At 54.5% G+C, this 23,336-nt stretch overlaps 1 protein-coding gene and 1 long non-coding RNA gene across 2 annotated transcripts; one reads left to right on the top strand and one right to left on the bottom strand.

Annotated features, from left to right (window-relative positions):
* Positions 1-5,292: 5,292 nt before the first annotated feature.
* Positions 5,293-14,302, top strand: LOC125628914 (C-type lectin domain family 2 member D). Its single transcript, XM_048834138.2, has 5 exons — positions 5,293-5,551; positions 6,659-6,769; positions 7,895-8,082; positions 8,825-8,928; positions 12,507-14,302. Exons 1-5 carry the CDS (start codon positions 5,458-5,460, stop codon positions 12,655-12,657), a joined length of 648 nt encoding a protein of 215 aa, XP_048690095.1. The 5' UTR covers positions 5,293-5,457; the 3' UTR covers positions 12,658-14,302.
* A 6,448-nt stretch (positions 14,303-20,750) lies between these two features.
* On the bottom strand, positions 20,751-22,309 carry LOC142069137 (uncharacterized). The gene is made up of 3 exons (XR_012664977.1): positions 22,168-22,309; positions 21,588-21,778; positions 20,751-21,447 (listed from the first exon to the last, which is right to left on the bottom strand). It is a non-coding gene; the product is annotated as an uncharacterized LOC142069137 (long non-coding RNA).
* Positions 22,310-23,336: the final 1,027 nt, after the last annotated feature.

The raw sequence follows: 23,336 nt of genomic DNA, 5'->3' as shown, positions 1-23,336 counted from the left end.
TCCCCTCTCGCTCCCCCTCCCCCTCTCCGGGCTGGGTGGGGGGCTCCATCCCCTCTCCCTCCCCCTCTCCGGGCTAGGGGGTGGAGGCCTCCGTCCCCTCTCCCTCTCCCTTTTCCTCTGCGGGCTGGCGGGGGAGGCCTCCGTCCCCTCGCCCTCTCCAGGCTAGGGGGGGAGGCCTCCGTCCCCTGTACCCCTCCCCCTCTCTGGGCTGCGGGGGGCTCCATCCCCTCTCCCTCTCCCTCTCCCTTCCCCTCTCCGGGCTGGGGGGGGCGGCCTCCGTCCCTTCTCCCCCTCCCCATCTCCGGGCTGGGGGGGGCTCCGTCCCCTCTCCCTCCCCCTCTCCGGGCTGGGGGGGGGCTCTGTCCCCTCTCCCTCCCCCTCCCGCTCTCTGGGCTGGGGGGGGATCACCATCCCCTCTCCCTCCCTCTTCCCCTCTCTGGGTTGGGGGGGTGTCACGGAGTCCCTGGGTGATGCTCTGGAACTGCTCCCCATGAAGCCAGGCAGGACTCTGGGGCAGTCTCCTCTCTGGGAGCAGCCTGTCTGCAGGACACACAGCTCACCCGGCTCCACCTTCCTGGGTCTGACCTCAGAGCATTCAGCCTCCTCTGCCCCTCCCTGCGCTTCCCACAGCGAGTCCGCCCAGGCGGGGTCCTGGGGGGGCCAGAGGGTCCTGCCCCGCAACTCCGCAGTCAGACGTGACTCTCAGCCAGACAGTAAAACAGAAGGTTTATTAGACGACAGGAACATGATCTAACACAGAGCTTGTCGGTGCAGAGAACGGGACCCCTCAGCTGGGTCCATTTTGGGGGGCAGTGAGCCAGACAACCACGTCTGCACTTCACTCCATGTCCCAGCCAGCCCCAAACTGAAACTCCTTCCAGCCCCCCCTCCTCTGGGCTTTGTCCCTTTCCTGGGCCAGGAGGTCACCTGATTCCTTTGTTCTCCCACCCTTTAGCTCTCATCTTGCAGGGGGGAAGGGCCCAGGCCATCAATGGCCAGGAAACAGGGTGTTGGCCATTATCTGGGTCCAGACCCCTGCACACACTGCCCTCTAGAGCTCTGCAATGATCATACACCCTTATCCCACCCCCTAGATACTTAAGAACTGCTTAGGGGAAACTGAGGCACCCCCACACTCTTCAGAGGAAACATTAAGAACAGTCCCACTTCATCACATCTCTCTTCCCTTCGAGATCGAACTGAGTGGGGTCACTTTAGCCGGTGACCTGGGGAAGTTCGAAGCCACCAATGTTCCCATGGATGCCCCAACATCTCTCCCATTCCTTGGTGGGAGTTACCCCAGAGCCTTCCAGTTTCACGCCCTCCCTTAGGTTGGGGGTGTCAATAGCACTCGCAGGCCGCATGTGGGAAGGTTTATGCGGCCTGTGCCCTTTGGCCACCCCAAAACTCCAGAGGGTCAAACTGGAATCGGGTCTTCTCCCAGCACTCCAGTCTGGAGGCCTGCAATTCGGGCTCTCTTGGTTAAGAGCCCCCCTCTTGACCTGGGCCACATACTGTTCACTTACAGAACTAGCATGGAGACATTCCTTTCTCCACAACCTTGTCTCCCCAACAAGCTGGCTAAACACAGCCACTTGGTCAGAGGACTGTTTAACTTTCTTAACGGCTTTCACTCCATCTGAGACCTTCTCAAAGCTCTCCACCCTGGATCTTTCAACAGGAAAGTCAGTGGCTTCATTCACAACAGAAAATTTCTGGCTGTTAGGAACAGAGACTTTCTGCTTAAATCACTTTTACACCCTTCAGTTGCAGTAAACTGCTTGCAAAGACTCCATGAGGATTCCTTTCCCTAGGGCTTGTCTATGCAACAATTCACCCCTCACAGAAATTCGGCTCTTACCCTCTTCACCGAGGGCTTGCTCTAGAAACAAGCCCTAGGAACACTTTCCTGAGCAACAACAGACTCTTTCTGGGTCTCCCTTACATCCAGAATCACCTCTAGCCCATCAGGCGGATTCCTACCCAATCCCCCTTTCAGGCAAACTTACAGACTTCCTAGATAAAAGGTCAGAAGCCTTCTCCTTCTCTTTGCCACACACTAGGAACAGGCAAAACACAAGCAACGGAATTGTCTGGGCTCTGGGATTTTACATAGACACTGACTGGATGCGACCTAGTTACAGGGCCATTCTCCCGAGCAGACACAAACTTAGGACCCTTCCCTTCCTGGGCTTTAGCTGAATCCAGAACCAGCTCTGAGACAACTGCACGACCCTCAACTCTCACAGGCTGAAAGGCCCCTTCTGTCTGCTCCACGGACAAAGAAGAGCCGGACACACTTTCTCCTTTCCCAGACCCACAGCTTGGGATCTCATTCCCCTTGTCCCAGCACACAAGGCTGGTCACAGACAAGTGCTTGGAGATCAGGGTAGCTCCCTCCATAGGCAAGTCAACACCCTTGACAGACACGGGCACGTTTCCTTCACTGTCACAATTCTCCACCCAGCTAACAGGTAAGGGCCAGGGACACTCATCTTCCACTCTCCTCGCCTTCCCACCCTGCTGCCTAGACACAGCCATCAGCTCACAAGGCTGCCTAGGCTCATCCAGACTTTCCTTACCAAGCACCTTGCCACTCCCAACAGATCCCCTGCCCTGCCTGTGTCTACCCCCACTCAGCTGGGGTCTCAGCTCCCACAGTGCTCAGCGCTGCCCTTGCTGTCCCAGTGGGGTAGGCAGCGAGCTTGCTGCTTTCCTCACTGCATCAGAGCCAGCGAGAGCCCCACTCTGGTGTGCAAGGGGTGGGGAGCATTCCTCTGTCCCACGCAGCCCCAGGGATCTGGTTACAGGCAGGCAGGTAGCCTGAGTCTAGCAGCTCCTCCCCGCTGCCAGCCAGGTCACCTGCATTTTTACAGACCATTTCCCTCTCCACCGATTGGTTCCCTGGATTCAAATTCAAACCCTTGGCAGTTACAGGAGCAGGGCCTGGATCCTGTCCCAAAGAGACACAGTCACCCCACAACAGGGTCTCGCAGCTGGTATCCTGGAGCACCCCAACGGCCAGCCAGCCCGACCCCTCCTGGGTCTGCACAGGGATCTGGGCCATAGGTAGGGCGAGGGGCTTCATCCCTGGGACCCTCACCCAGCTCACACAGCCCCTCAGTATCTGAGGCTGCACCACCCAGGGCCTGACAACAGTTCTCTCTGTCTCAGGATCTCGCCACCCCACGAATGTCTCCCCATTGACCATCACCTTCCGCTCCCACTGGAGGTCCGAGGAGCCTGACCCCAGGAAACTCCACACAGACATATCGGTTGGGGTCAGGAGTGGGAGCCTGTCCACCTCCCCACCCATCTGGCTGACGGAGACTACGACCTTGGGACCCAGCAAGGGGGCTAGACACTGAGGCTTTTCCGCAGGGTCCCCCTGGTTCAAATCGCCAGCCTGCTCAAGGGCAGTGAGGTGGCATCCACATCCCCCCCTCCTTAACTAGGGGCAGCAATTTAGTCTCGAGGTTCCCTGCGGAACTGGCCCCCCGGGGTCTATCCCCACTCACCCCGGGGAGGTCCCCTGGGCCTCTCCGCTCCCCCCACCAGCCAGCTCATGCTGCTGCTGCAGCTCTTTCTCAGGCTCTCGCTGTCTCTCACAGTCCTCTTGCTCTCTCGGACTCAGCTCCAATCCCGTCTGTCTCCAATCCCCCGATGGGGAACCGGATCATGAAGACCCTTGTCTGGTCCTGGACAGGAGTCTTGGCAATGCCTGGCTCCTACTCCAGCTGCTCCCAGATCCTGCTATAGCCCCATTTGGGGTCAGGAATCTGTCCCTTAGAGCCGTCATCCTCCTCCAGCTGCATGATTAACTGTGCTTTGGTGAACTTTCCAATGCTCAACCCGCTCTTTTTGCACAGGGTTACAATGTCCTTCTTAAGGAGACGGTGACAGGCCATCACTCCGCTCTTCCCAAGTTGTTGTGGACTCACAGGCCTGTGTGTTCTCAGCTCCTCACAGTTTCCAGGGAGAACCCCTAGTGTGCCAGCCCTTCTCCAGGTCACCGCCTCTTTGCCAGGGTCGAGCTGCAGGCTCCTCCGCCCCTGAGACTGCTCACCGCAGTCCCCAGGGGGACCCCCATTACTGCACAGACCTTCTCGCTCTGGTCACACACTCCCAGGGGTTAAGCGCCCCCCGAAACTGCTCCTCTGAGCCTTCAGCACACCTGGTCCTCATCAATCCCCCTCCGTTTTACTGCTCCCCAGTCACTTACTGCAGGAAGCGCCGTCCACGGGGTGCAATAGATCCCACCCTGCCACCAGTTCTCACGGAGTCCCCGGGCGACGCTCTGGAACTGCTCCCCATGAAGCCAGTCAGGACTCTGGGGCAGTCGCCTTCCTGTGAGCAGCCTGTCTTCAGGACACACAGCTCACCCAGCTTCCACCTTCCTGGGTCTGACCTCGGAGCATTCAGCATCCTCTGCCCCTCCTTGCACTTCCCACAGCAAGTCCGCTCAGGCGGGGTCCTGGGGAACCTAGAGAGTCCTGCCCCCCAACTTCGCAGTCAGACGTGACTCTCAGCCAGCCAGTAAAACAGAAGGTTTATTAGACGACAGGAACATGGTCTAACACAGAGCTTGTAGGTGCAGAGAACGGGACCCCTCAGCTGGATCCATTTTGGGGGCAGTGAGCAAGACAACCACGTCTGCCCTTCACTCCATGTCCCAGCCAGCCCCAAACTGAAAAACCTCCAGCCCCCCCATCCTCTGGGCTTTGTCCCTTTCCCGGGCCAGGAGGTCACCTGATTCCTTTGTTCTCCAACCCTTTAGCTCTCACTTTGCAGGGGGGAAGGGCCAGGCCACCAGTTGCCAGGAAACAGGGTGTCGGCCATTGTCTGTGTCCAGACGCCTGCACACACCTGCCCTCTAGGGCTCTGTAATGATCATACACCCTTATCCCACCACCTAGATACTTAAGAACTGCATAGGGGAAACTGAGGCACCCACCACACTATTCAGAGGAAACATTAAGAACAGTCCCACTTCGTCACACCCCCCCAAGCCCAGAGAGGGGGAGGGGGAGGAAGAGGGTACGGAGCCCCCCCCAGCCCGGGGTGGGGGAGGGAGAGGGTACGGAGCCCCCCCCCAGCCTGGAGAGGGGAAGGGAGAGGCAGAGGGAGAGGGGACAGAGGCCTCCCCCCCTCAACCCGGAGAGGGGAAGGGAGAGGGAGAGGGGACAGAGCCCCCCCCAGCCCGGAGAGGGGGAGAGGGAGAGGGGACAGAGGCAACGGAGGAGCGTGAACGGAAGTTAAAACTGCCAGATGTCAGGGTGGAGTCCTTCCTTTCACACACGCTTTATGCAGGGGGGGGGGGGATTTCAAAGTTGTTCTGAACCGCCCCTCTCCTATATGCTCGGCGGCTGCTGCTGAATTGGACCCAGTCACAGAGAGGAGCCGACCCCAGCCCAGCGTCTCCAGCAGCGTGCAGCCCGAGCGTCGCTGAGAGAGACGATGGGGCCAGCAGCTGGACCTGCTGGGAGCGAAGAGCCGCTGCAGGAGTGGCCTGTTGAGGGCAAGGGACACCTGGAGACTGGAGGGGAGCCAGGTAATGGGGCGTCGCTGCCTGGGAACAGGCTGGAGAGAGACCCTGAGGCTGCCCCACATGGGGCCAGGCTCTCAGTGGCAGCAGCCAGTGCCCAGCAACACCCCCTGTCTGTGGGCAGCAGGGACTGGATCACCCCCAGGGGCTCTCAGGGCACCGATCCCTGGCTCACAGATGCTGTCTGGCGCACACAGCGGTGGCCGTGGGGCCGTGCAGGGCCCTCCTGGGCTGGGTATGTCAGACCCCCTGTGACAGCCCTGGCCCATCTCTGCCTGGTTGGTTCTCGCCCCTTCTGCTGCGTATGGCCAGTGTGAGACCCCAGTGTGCGGGGAGAGGGGCACTCGGCAGCGTGGGCCCAGCCAGCGCTTGGCAGGGGGCAGAATGGGGGTGGGGATGGTGGGGGGACAGTTTGAGCAACTGCCACCAGGACATGCGGGTCCTTATCTCTGCGCCCCTGAGCTCACCAGGCCTCCTGGCAGCCTGGCTGGGAGTGCCCAGGGGAGGGCACTGGGCTGAGGGGGAAGGAGGGGCTGTTCTGCCAGCCCCAGCCGGCCTGACCCTCCGGGCTCCTCTCCCAGAGCGTCTGACGGAAGGACCAATCGGCAGAACGGTGCATGTTCGAGTCCAGTGGTTCTCAGCCTTTCCAGAGGACTGTCGCCCTGTCAGGAGGCTGATTTGTCTTGCACTCTCCTAAGTTTCATCTCACTTAAAAACAGCTTGCTTCCAAAATCGGACATAAAAATACAAAAGTTTCACAGCCACTATTCCTGAAAAATTGCTGACTCTCTCTGATTGTTGCGTATTTAATTATGAAATAGATCGATTGGACTATCAACGCTGTACCTTTCCGTGTATAGTCTATCGAGCAGTATAAACGAGTCATTGTCTGTAGGAAATTTTAGCTTGTACTGACTTAGTGCTTTTTATGTAGCCTGTCGTAACACGAGGCAAATCTCTCGATGAGTTGATGTGCCCCGTGGAAGACCTCTGCTTACCCCCAGGGGTACACGAACTGGTGGGTGAGAACAACTGTTCTAAGGCAGCTCCAGCCCTGGTGCCGTCGGGGAGACGTGTCCTCGCGGCCCTGCCTGACGGGTCTTTCTGTTTCAGACCCTCATCGCAACTGCAGGAAATGTAACTACAAGAAAGGTACAATTGTGCTCGCAGTCGCCCTCGCAGTTGTGTCCTTAAGTCTCATCATCACTCTTACTGTCCTGGCAGGTGAGTTCTCACCCTTCCCTTCCCCCTCTCTGCACATCCCATTGCCCCTGGAGCCACCACAGTCAGTCTCTCCTCCTGGCCTGTCTGGCTTGTGCCCCTGGGACAGAGGATTCCTGGGGGATGTTCCTCCAAGACCCCCCTCCTGCTCCCTCCCAGACCCCTGCACTTGGGCACTCTCTGTGTTGGGACTGAAATTAGCTCCCCCCAGCCCATCTCTGAGCACTCTGGGTCCAAGTCACTGTTGCCGGGCCCCAGGCACGGTCACGGATACCTGTGCAGAGTGGGGGTGACTGACGGTGCAGGGCAGCAATGAGCTGGGCCCTCTGCCTGCAGCGTGTCGCCCTGAGGTGCCAGCCTGGCCTTCCTGCATCGCCGGGTCGTGCCCAGTGCTGGGCAGTTGCTGGCGTGTCACTGAAAGGAGCCGTGGAACGCAGTACCGACAGCCCCGTTAACGCAGTGTGAAACCCACCCACTGGTGACCTCGGCAGGGCAGGGTCTCGTCGCGCTGTTGACGTCCCCCCCTGCACAGACAGCGTGTGCGAGCGCAGATGGCAGCTGTTTGTGGTGACCGTGAACCTGGCTGGCTGCGCTGGACAGGCCGGGCAGCGGGCGTTCGGTCTCCTGAAGGGAAGGGAGTTTGTTCCCATCTTCATCTCAACCTGCCTCTCCAGGGAAGCAAAGCGCAGAGCAGGGGGAGGGGGCAGCAGTCCAGGCTAGCAGAACTCCTTGGGGTACTAGACCTGGCAAATCATGTTGAAGTTAATCTCCTACCCATTAATTATTGCCCCCCTGCTGGCCCCCTGGTAACTGTCCCCTCCCTCTGCAGCTCTCTGCCCACCCCGTGTTGTAACACTGAGCTTGGGCCCAGCTCTCTGTCCTGGGCTTCATGGCATGAGCGGTTTGTCAGCTGCATCCCTGTTGAATGTGAACCCAAGAGAGGGAGACCAGAGTCAGATAACCCCCCTCTGGGACTGGATTCCCAGCGTCCTCCTGGCTCCCTCACGGCCTTTCAGTACCCACCCTGGTTCGAGGTGTCTCAGAAGCCTGGGGCGCAGGGGCTGATCTCCCCATGTTCTCCTCGTTGGCGGGTCTCGCTCACACCACGTGTCCCTGTCTCATTCTCAGTGTGGAGACCTCAGCTTCCGTCAGCTGATCTGGGCCCCCCTGCTGGCCCCGCGTGCCCAGACGGCTGGATCGGATACCGAGGGAAATGCTACTATTTCTCTGAGGCCGAAAGGAACTGGACATACAGCCTGACCTACTGCTCTGCGCTCAACACCTCCCTGGCTGAGATCAACAGTGAGCAGGAAATGGTGAGAGATGCTCCAATTGCAACCTTCTGGTCTTGGCTCAGCAGCTGCTGCAGGAGAACCTGGGCTCGAGGAGCAGCTCTGAGTAAATGAGCTTCCAGTTGCTGAATGCCAGGCCTGGCTGGCTGGCCTGGGGCACCTCTAATGTCCCTGTCTGACTGCAGGGATCACTCACTGTCAGCCCTCTCAAAAGGAGACCGCCCCTCTCTCGGGCTAGGCTGGCTTGAGTGTCTTCTGGGTGGCATGGGGCCAAAGGGGTACTGAGATCCCAGACTGACTTGAAGAGCCAGTGCTCTTGGGCAGCCAGATGAGGATGGGGGGGCTCTTCTTAGCCCTGGCCCCTTCTGGCTGAGGATTCGGTGGCTCTACTCTCATCCCTGGCCCTTCCCAGCATCCCTTATTGAGCTCAGCTGGGCTCTTTCCTTCCCCTTCCCCTGTGATGGGGAGGGGAGCTCAGCTGTTCTGTAAGGCGAGGCTTTGACACAGAATGTGGCCTTCTATGGAGAGTTTTGGGGGCAGCTTAGACCCGGCAGCACCCAAGAGCTGCTCCAGCCCAGGGCAGATTGGTGTGAGGGGGAGCTGGGTTTGGGATGGGAAAGTTAATACTGAATTACCCAGAGCTGGGCAAGAGGGAGGCGAAAATCCCCAGCCGTTCCAGGAAAACAGAGCCCTTCAGTGTATCCCTGGGATTCTCTGGTGCACAGAGCCTGTGCTCTGACCCCACCTCCCCCTCTGCTGTTTTTAGGCTTTCCTGCGGCGCTATAAAGGCAAATTTGACCACTGGATTGGCCTCCGGAGGGACCCTGGGCAGCTCTGGAAATGGGCCGATGGCTCCAAATTCAACAACCTGTAAGTCCTCTGTGAATTGCCTGGGCTTTGGGTCCCTGGTATCTGAGATACCGAGTTCAACCGACTCACCAGTCAGTGCTATGTACTCTGTGTATTAGTGATGGGTAGAAGCAAGGGTTGTCTGCTGGGAGACTGGCCAAAGCTTTCAGATCTGTCTGGCTTTAGTGGGGCCATGTGCGTTAAAGATGCCTGATAGTCACAAATGCTGAGTGCCTGGGGCTGCCATGAGAACTGGGGTACAGTAGAGATGGCCCAGACGACATCCCAAGAGGGATTTCAGTGGGATCTGGGTGTGATCAAATAACCAAACCCCAGCTGAGCCGATAGCAGGGTTTGACCCTGGACCATCAGCACTGAAAGAACGGCAGAGTAGGTCACGGTGGCCGGGGAGTGGCACTATATGTCCAGGAGAGCATAGAGGAAATTAGAGTAAAAATCTTAAACGAATCCAACTGTATGCTAGCATGTCTCAGAATAGAAATTCCATGCTTGAAGAATAAGAATCTAGCAGCAGGAGTATACTACTGACCAGGATGGTGACTGTGAAATTTACAGAGATTAGAGAGGCTACAAAAGTAGAAAACTGAATAACAATGGGGGTTTTCAACTATCCCCATATTGTCTGGGAACATGTCCCCTCTGGATGGGATGCAGAGAAGTGATTTTTAGACACCATCAGTGATGGCTTGTTGGAGCAGCTAATCCTGGCACCCACAAGGGAAGGGGCAATTCTTGATTTAGGCCTAAGCGGAGCACAGGGTCCGGTCCAAGAGGGGAATGTAGCTGAACTGCTCAGTAATAGTGACCATAATGTAATTAAATTTAACATCCTTGTGGGGGGGGAAATGCCAGGTGGTTAGAGGCAAAAAACGAGCATCCTTTAAAAAACGTTAGGAAAGGGATAGAGAAAAAGGCATAAAATATCATCATGCCACTGTATAAATCCATGGTACCCCCACACCTGGAACACTGTGTGCAGATCTGGTTGCCCCATCTCAAAAAGGATCTATTAGAATTGGAAATGGTACAGAGGCAGGCAACGAAAATGATTAGATATGTGGAACAGCTTCCATATGAGGGGAGACGACTAAGGGGGGGATATAAGAGGTCTATAAAATCATGAGTGGGGTCGAGAAAGTGAAGAGGGAAGTGTTATTTACTCCTTCACATAATGCAAGAACTGGCAGTCACACAATTAAATGAAAAAAGAAAAGGAGGACTTGTGGCACCTTAGAGACTAACCAATTTATTTGAGCATAAGCTTTCGTGAGCTACAGCTCACTTCATCGGATGCATTCAGTGGAAAATAACAGTGGGTAAATTTATATACACACAGAACATGAAAAAATGGGTGTTCAACATGCATACTGTAAGGAGAGTGATCACTTAAGATGAGCTATTACCAGCAGGGGAGTGGGGTGGGGGGAGAGAGAGAAAACCTTTTGAAGTGATAATCAAGGTGGGCCATTTCCAGTACATTTCCAGGAGTTAACATGAGTGTCTGAGGAACAGTGGGGGACCGGGGGGGAGAAATAAACAAGGGGAAATAGTTTTAAACACCCATTTTTTCATGTTCTGTGTACATATAAATTTACTCACTGTTATTTTGCACTGAATGCATCCGATGAAGTGAGCTGTAGCTCACGAAAGCTTATGCTCAACTAAATTGGTTAGTCTCTAAGGTGCCACAAGTCCTCCTTTTCTCTTTGCGAATACAGACTAACAGGGGTGCTACTCTGAAACCTGTCACAATTAAATGAATAGGCAGCAGGTCTGACACAAACCAAAGGAAGTATTTCTTCACACAACACACAGTCAACCTGTGGAGCTTGTTGCCGGGGATGTTGTGAAGGCCAATAGTATAACTGTTCAAACAAGAAGTAGATAAGTTCACAGAGGATAGCTCGACCAGTTCTTATTAGCCAGGATGGTCAGGGATGCAACCCCATGCCCTGAGTGTCCATAAACATCTGACTGCCAGAAGCTGGGTGTGAATGGGATGGATCACTCGATACTGACCCTGTTCTGTTCATTCCCTCGGAAGCACCTACCGCTGGCCAGTGTCGGAGGAAAGGACACTGGGCTAGATGGACCATTGGTCTGACCCAGTGTGACCAGTCTTAGGTACTTACAGCCGAATGGCATTTTTAAAAAAGCCCTTTGCGATTGATGGGAAGCTGGAAAATGTGTCCAGAGGAGGCTTAGAAAACAAGTCAGTTGATGACCTGTTGTTTGATCCCAGTCAGATATTTTCACATATTCCAGCAAGGATGTCCTGATGTCGGCAGCAGTCTGTCTCTGTGATTGCATCCTGAGCCCCTCTGTTAGCAGGCCTGTTTGGGGTCTGTCTACACCGCAGCTGGTACCATGCCATTGCAGAGAAACTAAATGAATTCTTTGCAGCAGTCTTCGTGGCTGAGCATGTGAGGGAGATTCCCAAACCTGAGCCATCCTTTTTAGGTGACAAATCTGAGGAACTGTCCCAGATGGAGGTGTCATTAGAGGAGGTTTTGGAACAAATTGAGAAACTAAACAGTAGCAAGTCACCAGGACCAGGAATTCAAATGTGAAATTGCAGGACTACTAACTGTAGTCTGTAACCTACCATTTCAATCAGCTTCTGTACCCGATGACTGGAGGATAGCTAATGTGATGCCAATTTACCCAAACTGGGTAAACAGGCATCTCAGTGGGGTGTTAACCCTGAAATCTGCCACCCTGTGGGCGCCCACCCCAGCAGAAGGCTCTGGGTGCATCATTGCCATCCCCTCAGAGCTCTTCCGGGGTGATGCTGGTGGGGGAGATGCTCACAGTTGGCTGTGAGCTGGGTTCTCCCTTCTCTGGGACAGATCTCACCCCGAGCCAGAGGCTGGTGGCCTGAGGGCAGGGAGATCCCAGCCTGCCCAAAGAGTAATGCTGGGCCTACTCCCAGCCCAGCACATGACTACTGTGAGTAGCCAGGATGGGACCATGGGGGAGGATTTGCCTGTGGGCCTGGACCCCACCCTGTTCCCAGGTGGGAAGCGCTGGCCTCTAGCTCTCACAGGAAGCTCTGTGTGAGTGGCTGGGGTCACCCCATGGCCGCTGGGTTTGCGCTGCTGGCATTTCACCCCAGCCGCCCCCTGCAATACAGCCTGTCCTGACAGGCCTCTGGCCTGAGAGCTGATGGAAACTGTCCAGGGAGCCCTGGACCCAGCTCTTCTGTGCAGCGTTACTGCTGCTCCTCGCCACACTGAGAGTCACCTGGAACCTGCGCCCGGGGCAGTTTGGGTGGGTTGGGCCTGCAGGGGCCCATCCAGACCCAGCTGGGTGTGTTGGGGGGGAGAGTAGGAACTGGGTTAATACCCACCCGGCATAAATGCTCCATGGAGGTCTGTTGATCTTAGAACCTTTCCTGGCCTTGCTGCCCCACTGCCCCCTTTCTAGCTGGGGCCTGTGGCAGGTGCAGGAAGGGGAATCGTGAGGGGCTGTGAGTGCAGCAGCTCCCTGCACTGTGCGAGAGCGTCTCTCCCTGCCTGTGACTGATGGGAAATGTCCAACTCCTACCTGACACCAGCTCCCTGGCTTCTGTCTTGCAGGTTTCCGATCGGAGGAGGAGGAGACTGCGCGTATCTGAACGGTCTGAGTGCGGTCAGCAGCTTGCGATGCACCAGTGAGAGACCCTGGATCTGCACCAAACCCGATGCATTTACACAGGCACAGGAGGCTGCCGTGGAAGGGGGCTGGTAACAAGAGTATTCTAGAATCTAGCCCTGGAAAAGCCGGATTGTGATTTCTTGTGACCATCACATCTGAGCAATTCTGGGATATCGGGGAATGCTCTGCGCATCACTGGGCAGAGCACTGTGGACTCAGGTGAAAACCAGAGATGCTATTTGCACATCTTGTCCCCCCACCCTCCCGCGCCGTCTCTTTTTCCACCAGTGAAATGGCTCAAATCCAGCCTTTCCAGCCTACCTCAGCTGGACCAGGAGCTCTGCCTAGCTGAGCCAAGGCACCAGCCTCAGCTTTCGCTGCCCTGACATTCCCCCACAGAAGCTTTTTACTCTAGAAAATTATCTATGGAATCTTTGAAAAATATTCATCATTCCCATTCGGTGGTCTGGAATAGAGCTGAGGGGGGATGTTCTCCGTTCCCGCGCGCCCCCCCGTCCCCCCCCAGGAACTTTTTAACAAAGTTTTTTTATGGGTCAGTTTTTGGGGTCTTTTTTGGAAACCCAATTGATTTTGAAGTTTACAGGTTTACACCTCCAGTTCCTTTTTTTTGTTGTTGTTGTTGCCAGATATTGCTTTGGATAAAAGCATGAACGTTTTAAACTGGTTTTAATTTTCCATTTTTAGTTTTAAGAGCGCTGCACCTGCCAAGGGAGTAGACCCCCTGTTACACTCCTCGTGGGACACTTAGGGCCTGGAACATAGGAGTAAGAGGAGAAATGTCTGTTCTCTCCCTTCCTGGAGCCCAGTGGGTTTGAAAAGGGCAGGGAGGGGATTGGTGTGACAGACCAGGTGCCAGGTCATGCCAAAGTCCCCATGTCTCAAGGGGACCCTGAGAAATACACAGCTGGGAACAGGCTGGCTCATCTGTGTGTTAAGATAGGTATTAGCGTTATAAGAATGTGTTCAGCCTTTATTGAATGCTTGTGAGCTGCTGCCGCATTAATCTCATTTCTTCTGACCTCTGTATCCCACACTGTAAGGTAATATTGGAGCGTTTGTTTTGGCAGCCTCTGTGACTGTGTAAATCACCAGACAGAGTGAATTAAGGCATTCAGGAGTGTGAAGTGCTGATCTCCAGCAGCTCAGAGCACAGGGGAGGAGGTGGGATACAAGAAGGAACTGAATATAGCCTGTTGATGCTGGGGGCAGGGTTTTCTAGGCATAAGCAAGAGATCCCCAGCTGCTTAGCCTGGGTTAGCCCTAAAGGACACAGAGTTTATAATGGACCAGTGATACACAGACTGCGGCTCACGAGCTGCAAGTGACTCTTTAATGTGTCTCCTGCCACTCTTCGTAGCACCTGATATTAAAACACTGTGATTTAATTGTTAACCAGTCAGGATGCTTTTACTATGTTATTAGCCACTAAGTTATTTGCTGCGAGCATTTATATAAAAACCTAAATATTTCCCCTGCCCTTCTGTTTAAATAGGAGTAATGCTATCGTAAATGAAACAATGAATTCCCGCTACTGTGGCTCTTTTGGGTACGGCTGATCACTAATTTCGCTCCTGAACCACTGAGCTCGGAGCATCACTGCAATAGATGCTTCTGTTACCTTTTGAAACTTTGTAGCTTAGTTGTGTGTGTATGTTCACCTGCTTTAGCCTTGTAAATAAATCTTATTTCCTTTTTAATAAATTGTCCTATAATCAGACTGGCTACATGCGCGGTCTTTGGTGTGACGTCTAAGGTGCAGTTCACCTGGGGTGCCTGGACCTGTGGGACTGGGAGTAACCTGAATACTGTTGTGATTCTGAGTGTGAGAGACCATCTGTCTCTCAGAGGCAGGCTCACCTGGGTTGCGAGACAGATCGGAGAACCCAAGGGGACTGCATGGCTAGGCTGTTAGGATGCCGGAGGAGGTTACCCTGCATGTTTGGTTGGTGAAATCTAGGTCTAGAATTCTCAGCCAGTTTGGATTTGTGCCCTGGTTCCCAGCAGTCTGCCCTGAGGTTGGCACCACTCTCTCAGGACACTGCAGACAGTGCTATTGCACGGCCTTGGCTCCAGTTCCCTCCTTGCAGGAGAGAGGAGCTGAGCCTGCCCAGAGATGGAGTTTGGGGGACAGATGTATGTGACCCAGGGACCCCTTGGTGCCAGTGGCAGGCAGCGCAGAAGGTTTTCCAGGAATCCCCTGGGTCTGATTGTTACATCAGTCGTTTTAAACCTTTCCAGATGACTGTACCGCTTTCAGGAGTCTGATTTGCCACCTCACTTAAAAAGTGCGACTCCGGTTTCACCTCACTTAAAAACTACTCGCTTACAAAATCAGACATAAAAAATACAGAATCGTCACAGCCACTATCACTGAAACGGCTGACTTTCTCATTGTTAGTATATAATAAAATAAATCAATGGAAATATAAATCTTGTACTTCCATTTCAGTGTAGAGGGGATAGAGCAGTGTAAACAAGTCACGATCTGAAATTTTAGTTTGTACTGACTTCGCTAGTGCTTTTTATGCAGCCTGTTTTAAAACGAGGTAAATATCTGGATGAGTTGATATATCCCCGGGAAGACCTCTGCGTATGGCCAGGAGTACATGTTCCCCTGGTGGAGAACCAGTGGTCTACAGAATAGTTTACCAAAGGGGGCATGCGAGGTCTGTATCAAGGGCCAGTTTTAGGTGAAAAATGCCTTTTTTAGGTGAAAAATGCCAATTCAGCAGTTTGCGAATTCATGTCTGGTCTGCTGAATTGTTCACGTCCAGCCCTTCCCCCCAGTTCTTAAAAAGTCGAAGCATTTCGTTTAGACACTTTCCAAACAAACCATTTTGATTTTTCAGCTTGAAACAATTTTTTGTTTAAAAAAGTCCTTCAGTTTTATTTTAAAAATTCAAAAAGTTACAACCCTTGAAATGTTCCTGGGTCTTTTTTTTTTTTTTTAAAGCTTTTCGGTTCATCAAAAACTTGGAAAAATTTTAGTTTTATTCAACCTGCTCTAGGGGCAGGTGAGGATTTTAGTGGTTTATATTTTGGGTCTCTGAGTCTCCTTGTTGCTCAAAGTTTTCTTACTGTAACAAATGTATTTGGGATGAGGGCAGGATGGGCAAAAGCTTCCTAAAAGTGGGGGGGCTGCTGGCACCCAAACTGTGGCCCAGCCCCTGTGCCAGCCCTTCTCCTCGAGGTCCTGCCCCCTCAAACTGCCCCTTTCCCTGAAGCCTCCCCCTCACGCCGCCTTTCTCCCTGAGCTCCCACTTCACGCTGCCCCTTGCCCCCAAAACACCCCCCCCCGCTACTTTCTCTCCCCCCTCATCCAGTCGCTCACACTTATGGCCAGTAAAAAGTGGTGGGCCCTGGTCTCCCATGCATGAGAGTGGGAGAGGATGAAATATTTCAAATATAACTCCCCCCACCTCACAAAAGCACAATTCGCCAGCAACAGCAAAACACGCACCTAACCAACCCGGGCCAGTCACGCTGTGTTGTGTGTGACATTCCCGTCCTGGGGCGGTTTATGTCTTTGAGAATGTGAACCCTGCAGGCCTGGGTGTTTCTCTCTGTAATGTGACCTCAGCGCTCCTGTTGAGAGCCATTGTTTGTAAATGTTTCAGTAGCAGACATATTTATCATTCATGGACAGACAGACATTTATTCATAATTAGAACTGGTCAAAAATAGCGGGGGTGGGGAGGGTCATGAAAATTGAAGAAGAAACCACTCTTCCCCCCCCACGATATTCTTCAAACTTATTTGCAAATGTTTTTAATGATCAAAGTTTTGTTTAGTTTTGGTGGGAAAAACTCCACGTTCTCTCTCAAGTGGGCAGAGAAATCCAAAATGTTTTTTTTAAAAAGGGAACTCTTTTCAAATGATCAATGTAATCCAAAGTGGCATTTCTAGTTAAAAGGTTGCATTGTGAGTGTAAAACCATTTTGAACCAGCTCTATTACTGTATAACAAGATGAGTTTATTTTTCATGCTGCATTGTTTGGGCCAAGTTGCAAGTGGCATTTCAGTTTTTGCACAGCTCTTCTCTTCTTGCGTCTGCACCTCTCATAAGCTGTGGCCTTAATCTCGGCCCTGGAAACATTTACGTGCATGTTTAACTTTAATGACTGCTGTGAATAATTCCATTTCAATGGGACAACTCTGAGGTCGGGTTTAGGCTACGGCCCTATATCAGTGTAACTACGTCATTTATTTAATTTTCTTTCTTTTATATGTGAAAGTTCTTGAGAGGTTAAAGCAGGTAAAATACATGAACAGGTTCAGACAGTCCAAGTTTGTCAGTGCAAAGTGACAGCAGAGATGTGGTATCTGCTAGTTTTCCATAAGTCTCTCAGGGTCACCCAGGATAACTTTTGGGATCTTTGTCTTGCATCTGGAATGTTCCCTGAAAGTGTCCAAACAGCTCAGAGATACAGAACCATTCCCTGGATCCATTCTTATAGCTGTCTTCCCCGGAAAGCAGTCTGGCAAGTGTTCCTGTCAGCTCATTGCTAGGTTATCTGCCAAAACACTAGAGTTTTCAGGTGCCTAAATAGCCCCTGGAATCATGGTGAAATTATCCTCCCCGCCACCACCAAAATTTGAAATGGTGCCCCTGAGTGCACGGTACCCTACCGTGCTTCCCCCAGAGGAGCTGCATTAACAGGCAACTCTGCAAGTTCTCTGCATGCCTCTGCCAGTGACCCCCATGCCTCTCCATTTCCTTGGCCACATGTATCCTGTCCCCTTGCTGGCGGCTAATCCAGAAAAAGAAGGAAAGAGCTCACCACTGCGACCACCTGAGGGATGTGTTGGGGTGAGATCAGCTGGTCAAAGCAGGCACTAGGGACAGAATCAGAGACTTGAAGCTCCTCGAGTGACCTCTGACCTTTCCAGACCTGCCCTTCAATCAGACACAGCCATTGTAAAGTTGAATGTGATAGTAACTAGACCCATTTTAAACCCTTCACCACACAAGACAAAGCCCTTAGGATTCATCATTAATGATTTATTTCTCCTCCCCTGGATTCCTGCAGCCACCAGCCACCTTGGAGCTTTCCCTCGTCTCTCCCAGGCTGGGCTCACTCGATGGCAGGAGCTCAGCGGAGGGTCCAGCTTTGCTCTTTCGCTTCCATTCTTCACGTCTTTGGGTGGCTGCATTTGCAGCTGAGCAGCCTGATGGAAACACTGAGTCCTCTGTCTCGGCAGGCAGGCCCAGCCGCCAAAGCCAAAGACTCCCTGAGAACAGGGGCAGGTTCGCCTCAACTCTCAGGAGTGGAGGCTTAGCCCATAGGGTAGGGTTACCATATTTGAAATTTCAAAAAAGGGGACACTCCGGGGGGGGGGGGGGGAGTGGTAGCCCTGCACCCTATCTACTCCCTCCCACTTCCTGCCCCCTGACTGCCCCCCACAGAACCGCCAACCCATCCAACCGCCGCTGCTCCTTGTCCCCTGATCGCCTCCCCTGGACCCCGTCCTCTGTCTAAGCCTTCCTTCTCCCTGTCTCCAACTACCTCCTCCTTAGACCCCTCCACCCTAACTGCCCCCCTAGAACTTCCCCCCATACCTGTCTCCTGACTGCCCCGCCCCCTATCCGCACCCCCACCCCCCGACAGACCCCCAGGTCTCCCACACCTATCCAACCACTCCCTGTCCCCTGACTGCCCCCGCTGAACCCCCGACCCATCTAACACCCCCTGCTCCCTGCCCCTGACTTTGCCCCCGCTGAACCCCCGACCCATCTAACACCCCCTGCTCCCTGTCCCTTGTCTCCCCCGACCCCTCTCCATATGCCCACCCCCTGACGGGCTCCCCCCAGAACCCCTGACCCATCCAACCGCTCCTGCTCCCTGTCCCCTGACTGCCCCTTGGGACCCCATGCCCCTTCTCCAGCCCCCTGGCCCCCTTACCCTGCTGCTCAGAGCAGTGTGTCTGGGGTGCGGAGCCAGACACAGTGCCGTGCTCCCCCGCAGAGCGCGCAGCTCCCCCCCCCCGCCCCCAGAGTGCTGCATTGGGAGGGAAATCCTGGACCTTTGGAGAGTTTTACAAATTCCTCTCGGAGGGTGATTTAAAACCCCAAAAGCCGGACATGTCCGGGAAAATCCGGAGGCATGGTAACCCGACCACAGGGACTCCAGGATCTAAAGCTGCTGCAACCTCTATGGTGAATCCTCCGACTCATCACCAACCAGCTCTTCCCCATTCTGCCACCCGGCCCCACGGTCTGACCGTGCAGGAGAACAGAAACCCTTTGGGACAGCAGGAGAGTCTCCTCAATGCCGCATGCTTTGCATGGCTTCCCACGGTCACCGGGAAACACGACTCCCCTGCCCCAGGAGTCTTTCAAGGAGCTGCCGGCGCAGTCACTGGGCACCCACTCGTAATGGTCTCGGGCAGTGGCATTGCAGAGGGAGCTGAGCAGACCGTCCCTTCCGTGACTTCCTGAATTTCTGCCAGGACGGATTCTCCTCTGCGCTAGGGAGAGTCCCTGAGGAAAAGCAGCTGTGGTAGGGGAGGGGGCAAGACAAGCTCTCCCCCTGAGCCCTTGACTAGCAGGCAAGCAGGACTCTGGGAGCCAAGGGATCGGGGTGTCTTGCTGGGAGAGCAGAGCTGGAGAGCAGAAAAGGGCACTGGAGGAATTGTCAAAAAGTCAGTGTGATGGCCATGTCATGGGCAACCAGACCTAGTGGTCAGAGGCAGAGTCCACACTCACAAGACAGGAGTTGAGAGTCAGCTGGGTCAGGACACGGGAAGAGCAGAAGCAAAAGACCAAATTGTGTTCAGCACCTCAAGTCAGATGAGTCACCCCGAGTCCGGATGCCAGGAAATCAAGCCTGGGGAGCAGGAACAGCCAACACACGGTCCAGAGGGGGCAGGTGGGCACTCGGGTGTTCAGACAGCTTCTTGTTCCTGCTGCTGGTTTAAGGAGGTCCTGGGGGCCGATTAGCTGCTCTGGGACTCTGCCAATGGACCTCAGGGATGGAGCCTCAAACTGGGTCTGGACTTCGTCAGTCCTAGGTAAGCAGTTTTTCGTAGGCTTCCAGGTGGCGTCCTGGAGGGTGGCTGAACCCAGGAACCCTGCACACCCGGGTTAATGACCCATGGGTCATGACAGTGAGTGATCTCTCGCTGCTCAAACCTCCTGCACGAAACAGTCTCCAGGGTCCCAGACGCATCCTCTGAGAATAAAAAAACACAGTCACGATGACAAATAGGCTATGGAACAGGAGCCCCCTCTTTGTTGCAACAGCCCCAAGTTCCCAGAAGAGTGGACGGTTCTTACCTCCAGGAGATGCCTGGGATCTTCCATCTAAGCCTCACTGGGACCCCTGTTTCTTGGTCTGACGGGATGAGATCATCTGTCCCCACTGCTCCCTGCGCTGGGCTGGCTGCAGCACACATCTGTGAAAGGGGCTGGGCCAGAGAGATGTTACAGTCAGGGTCCAGGCACCCCAGAAGGAGAACAGAGGGTCTGAAACCAGAAGACGAAGCAATCAAATCAGCGGATTCGAGAGAGAGGTTTTGTACCCTACAGGGACATCAAAGAAGGTCTGTTAGGAAAGCGGAGATGTTAGTCTGGAAACTGCTAAGGCAAAGATTGTGACTTGTTAAGGTTTAGTTTAAGTCACTACAAAGTGTGTTTTGTTTTGTTTGTCTGTTTGAAATTTGTCTCTTTCTCTTGCTTAGTTTCACTTAAATCTCTTCTTTGTTACTGTGCTTCCCCAAGCACCTCAGTGTCGTGTGTTCGAGTGAAGCGTGAGTCTCCAGCCTACCCAACAGGCTGAGCTGTGCCCTGTCTCTCTGAAGGTAGCGAATAATTTCTGAGCGGTGCTGGGCCCAGAGTCCAAGGGCAGTTCACCAGACATCTCCTGTGAAGCCCAAAGGGACCAAAGGAGCAGGAGAGATTCAGGCCCCATTGACCCATGGGAACTTCCCACAGAAGAGGCCACACTGGGCTCCAGACACAGCCAGCAGGATCCCTCCCACAAGCTGGGCCATGTCCTTCCCCTCCCAGCCCCACAGCTTCCTCCCCACCCCAGCCTCAGGAACCCCTCCCACCTCCCTGCTCTCCCCACCCACTCTCCAATACCAGGCTGTTTCCAGAATGGAAGCAGGTGCGTACCAGAGTTCACTCACCGCTAGATGCTGGCCAGGCCTCGTGTCACCACTTTCTCGCTGGTCTAGCAACCCCGCTGATACTCACTCTTGCAGTTTGTTGTCTGGGAACTCAGCCCTCCAACCAGGTGACTGGCCTTTACTCCACTCCTTCCTGGGTCGTGCTCCTTCCAAACAAAGTCCAAAAATGTCTTGAACAGAAACAAGGCCTTCCACCCTCGTGGGGAGTTCTTCCTCAGCCTGATTTTGGGTCGGCCTGCCCTTCTTGGGTTTCTATGGTCTTCTGTGTCCCCTTCCTTAGGGACGGTGAGAGAACCCAGTCCTACCCTGGACTCCAGGTTTTGGCCCAAGGCCGTCAACTGAACAGTTCCCTCTGCTTCTGTACTTTTGCTGCTGTTTCCCCTTGTTTCCTCTCAGGTGGGGCTCACTTGGTCATCAATTTGGCCTAGCCCCAGGCTAGGCAGCCATAGGCCAAGCCACCCTGTTAGATATCCTCCTCCTTCAAATCCGGTCCAGCCCGGCTGACAGGTTTGCTGAGGGGATGGTGAAACCCGATTGCTGATCAGAAGGAGGTCAGAGTCTTTTCTCTAGGAGCTGAAGGTCCGTTTGTCCTGCTGCGGGAAGTGGAGCTGGAGAGCGGAGATGTTAGGTGAAAGAGACTGCATGATGGAGTTGGAGACTGAGGGACGGGAGCCTCCTCCCAGAAACGCTCCCAGGAGAACAGGTTTGAGGAGTTCTCTGGGGAGCCTCTTGCTAGGAAAAAAACAAGGGTGGCACATTGCTGGAGATGTCTCTGTCCCAGGGATGGGGGAAGCTCCCAGCCAGGCTATGCAGCAGGGATCCCATTTCTCCCCCAAGAAACCCATATGCCCAAAGAAGTCAATGGCTCTTACCTCCATGAGGGAGCAGGGTCTTCCCTCTCAGCCTCTTTGAGAACTACCACTGCTTGGTTTCCTCGGACAAGGGACCTGCCCCCACTGCTCCCTGAGGTGGTTCAGCTTCTGACTACACCCATCTGGGAGGCTGTCAGACGCTCCAGGGCCTAGAAGACACGGGCGGAGGAGGCTCCTCTTCATGTCAGACTCTGAGAGCCCATAGAGGGGCCAAAGGAAGAATAAAGGGCAGGAGATGAAGCTAGCCCTGAGCCTCTGTCCCATCCTCACCTCCTCAAATGTGGAGCTTCCTGAGCTTCAGTTGGGCAGACAGTCTGTAGCCCTGACCCAAAGGTCCTTCTGCGCCATATGGGGCAGGAAGATCTCTGCCTGGGAGCACGGGGAATGGGATGGGGGTGAGATCAAGGAAAGAGGGGAGGGGTATGGGTGTGAGGGAAAGAGCTCCTGCCCCAGATGAAGGAATTTGGGGGGCCAAGGGAAGGACTCGGCTCCACAGAGAGGGCAGAGAATTTCTGTGAGTGCCAGGGGCCTCCATTTCCGCTTCCACTAGCCCCGCATTTACAGTGAGACAGAGCAGTACCTGCAGCAGGGAGCGGGACTTGCTGAACAGGGAGGGGAACCTTTCAGAGCATCAGAGGAGCCACAGCCCTTGCAGCGCCTCGGGCATCTGGTGCAAGTGCCTGATGATGTGAAGCTGGCCCATGACCTTGGCTGTGACATCCTCGTGCTGCAGGGGAACGAGAACATGTCAGAGACGGAGACACTCCCCAGGAATCAGGGAGGATTAAGGGCACCTGGAACCAGCACCATCATTTCCACCCACCGGCTGCTCATGTCTGAGTGGTGGATTCACCCTCCCGACCCCCAGGATGGAGGCTTGCTGTCCTCTCTAGTGACCTCCAGTGCCAACCCCCCTCCTTGTCGAGTGAGCTCCTGCCACCTCCCCATCAGTGCCCCTGACAGCTGTTCCACCTCCAACCCACCTGGGGACACCGCTCAAGTTCGTAGAACCCTCTCCTCCACCCCCACCTCCATCCCCACCCAGGTAGGGCAGGGAGGGGGCTCTAGCAGGGTGGCGGGGGCAGGAGGGATTCTGGCAGCAGTAAAGTGGGATGGGGAGAGGTTGAGACCTTTCCCCAAGTCACCCTAGTGACAAAAGCTGAAGCCACAGGATGGCAGCCCTGGTGAACGAGGCAGGTCAGCAGCCCCTGCTGACTGAATCCTCCCAATCTCTCGAGAGCGGGTCCAGCCCTACCAGCAGCAACACCAGCTTCCCACGCCCATGTGCCTCAGCCCTTCCTGCTCAGTCGCCATCACCAGTCAGTCCTTGGCCTCCCAGGCTGCCGGGAAAGGGAGCAACTCTCGATGGTGGCTCAGGTGACATGGACACTAGGCTATGGGGAAATGGGTGCAGCTCTGTGGGGCAGGAAAGGTTCCCAGAGGGCTCTTAGGGGACTCTCCTGTCCTTTCCAGGAGTGATAGCAGAGCACCACATCCTAAGAAGAGAAGTCCATGAAGTCCAGAAGTCCCCACTAGGCTCCTTGCCACCAGGCCAGCGAATGGCGATCGGATGGGAATGAGGCCCTGGCCTCCACCCCAAGCTCCTGAGTCGATTGCAGCTGCTTACCGTGACCCCCATCAGTTGCTGGGCTTCCCCCAGGAGGGAGTAGACGAGCACCAGCCCAGCCTGGCTGACACGCAGCACGGGGTCGTGGATAGCCAGCACTGCTGTCTGAAGGAAGGATCTTT

The sequence above is a fragment of the Caretta caretta genome, chromosome 14 (assembly GCF_965140235.1).
Source record: "Caretta caretta isolate rCarCar2 chromosome 14, rCarCar1.hap1, whole genome shotgun sequence".
Classification (NCBI taxonomy): Eukaryota; Metazoa; Chordata; order Testudines; family Cheloniidae; genus Caretta; species Caretta caretta.
This window is presented reverse-complemented; position numbering and strand designations above follow the sequence as displayed.

Excerpts from the sequence above, each read along its gene's own strand:
- LOC125628914 (XM_048834138.2), top strand. The coding sequence starts at position 5,458 with ATGGGGCCAGCAGCTGGACCTGCTGGGAGCGAAGAGCCGCTGCAGGAG. Across the intron at positions 5,552-6,658 it reads GGAGACTGGAGGGGAGCCAG|ACCCTCATCGCAACTGCAGG; the intron begins GTAATGGGGCGT and ends TTTCTGTTTCAG. Across the intron at positions 6,770-7,894 it reads CACTCTTACTGTCCTGGCAG|TGTGGAGACCTCAGCTTCCG; the intron begins GTGAGTTCTCAC and ends TCTCATTCTCAG.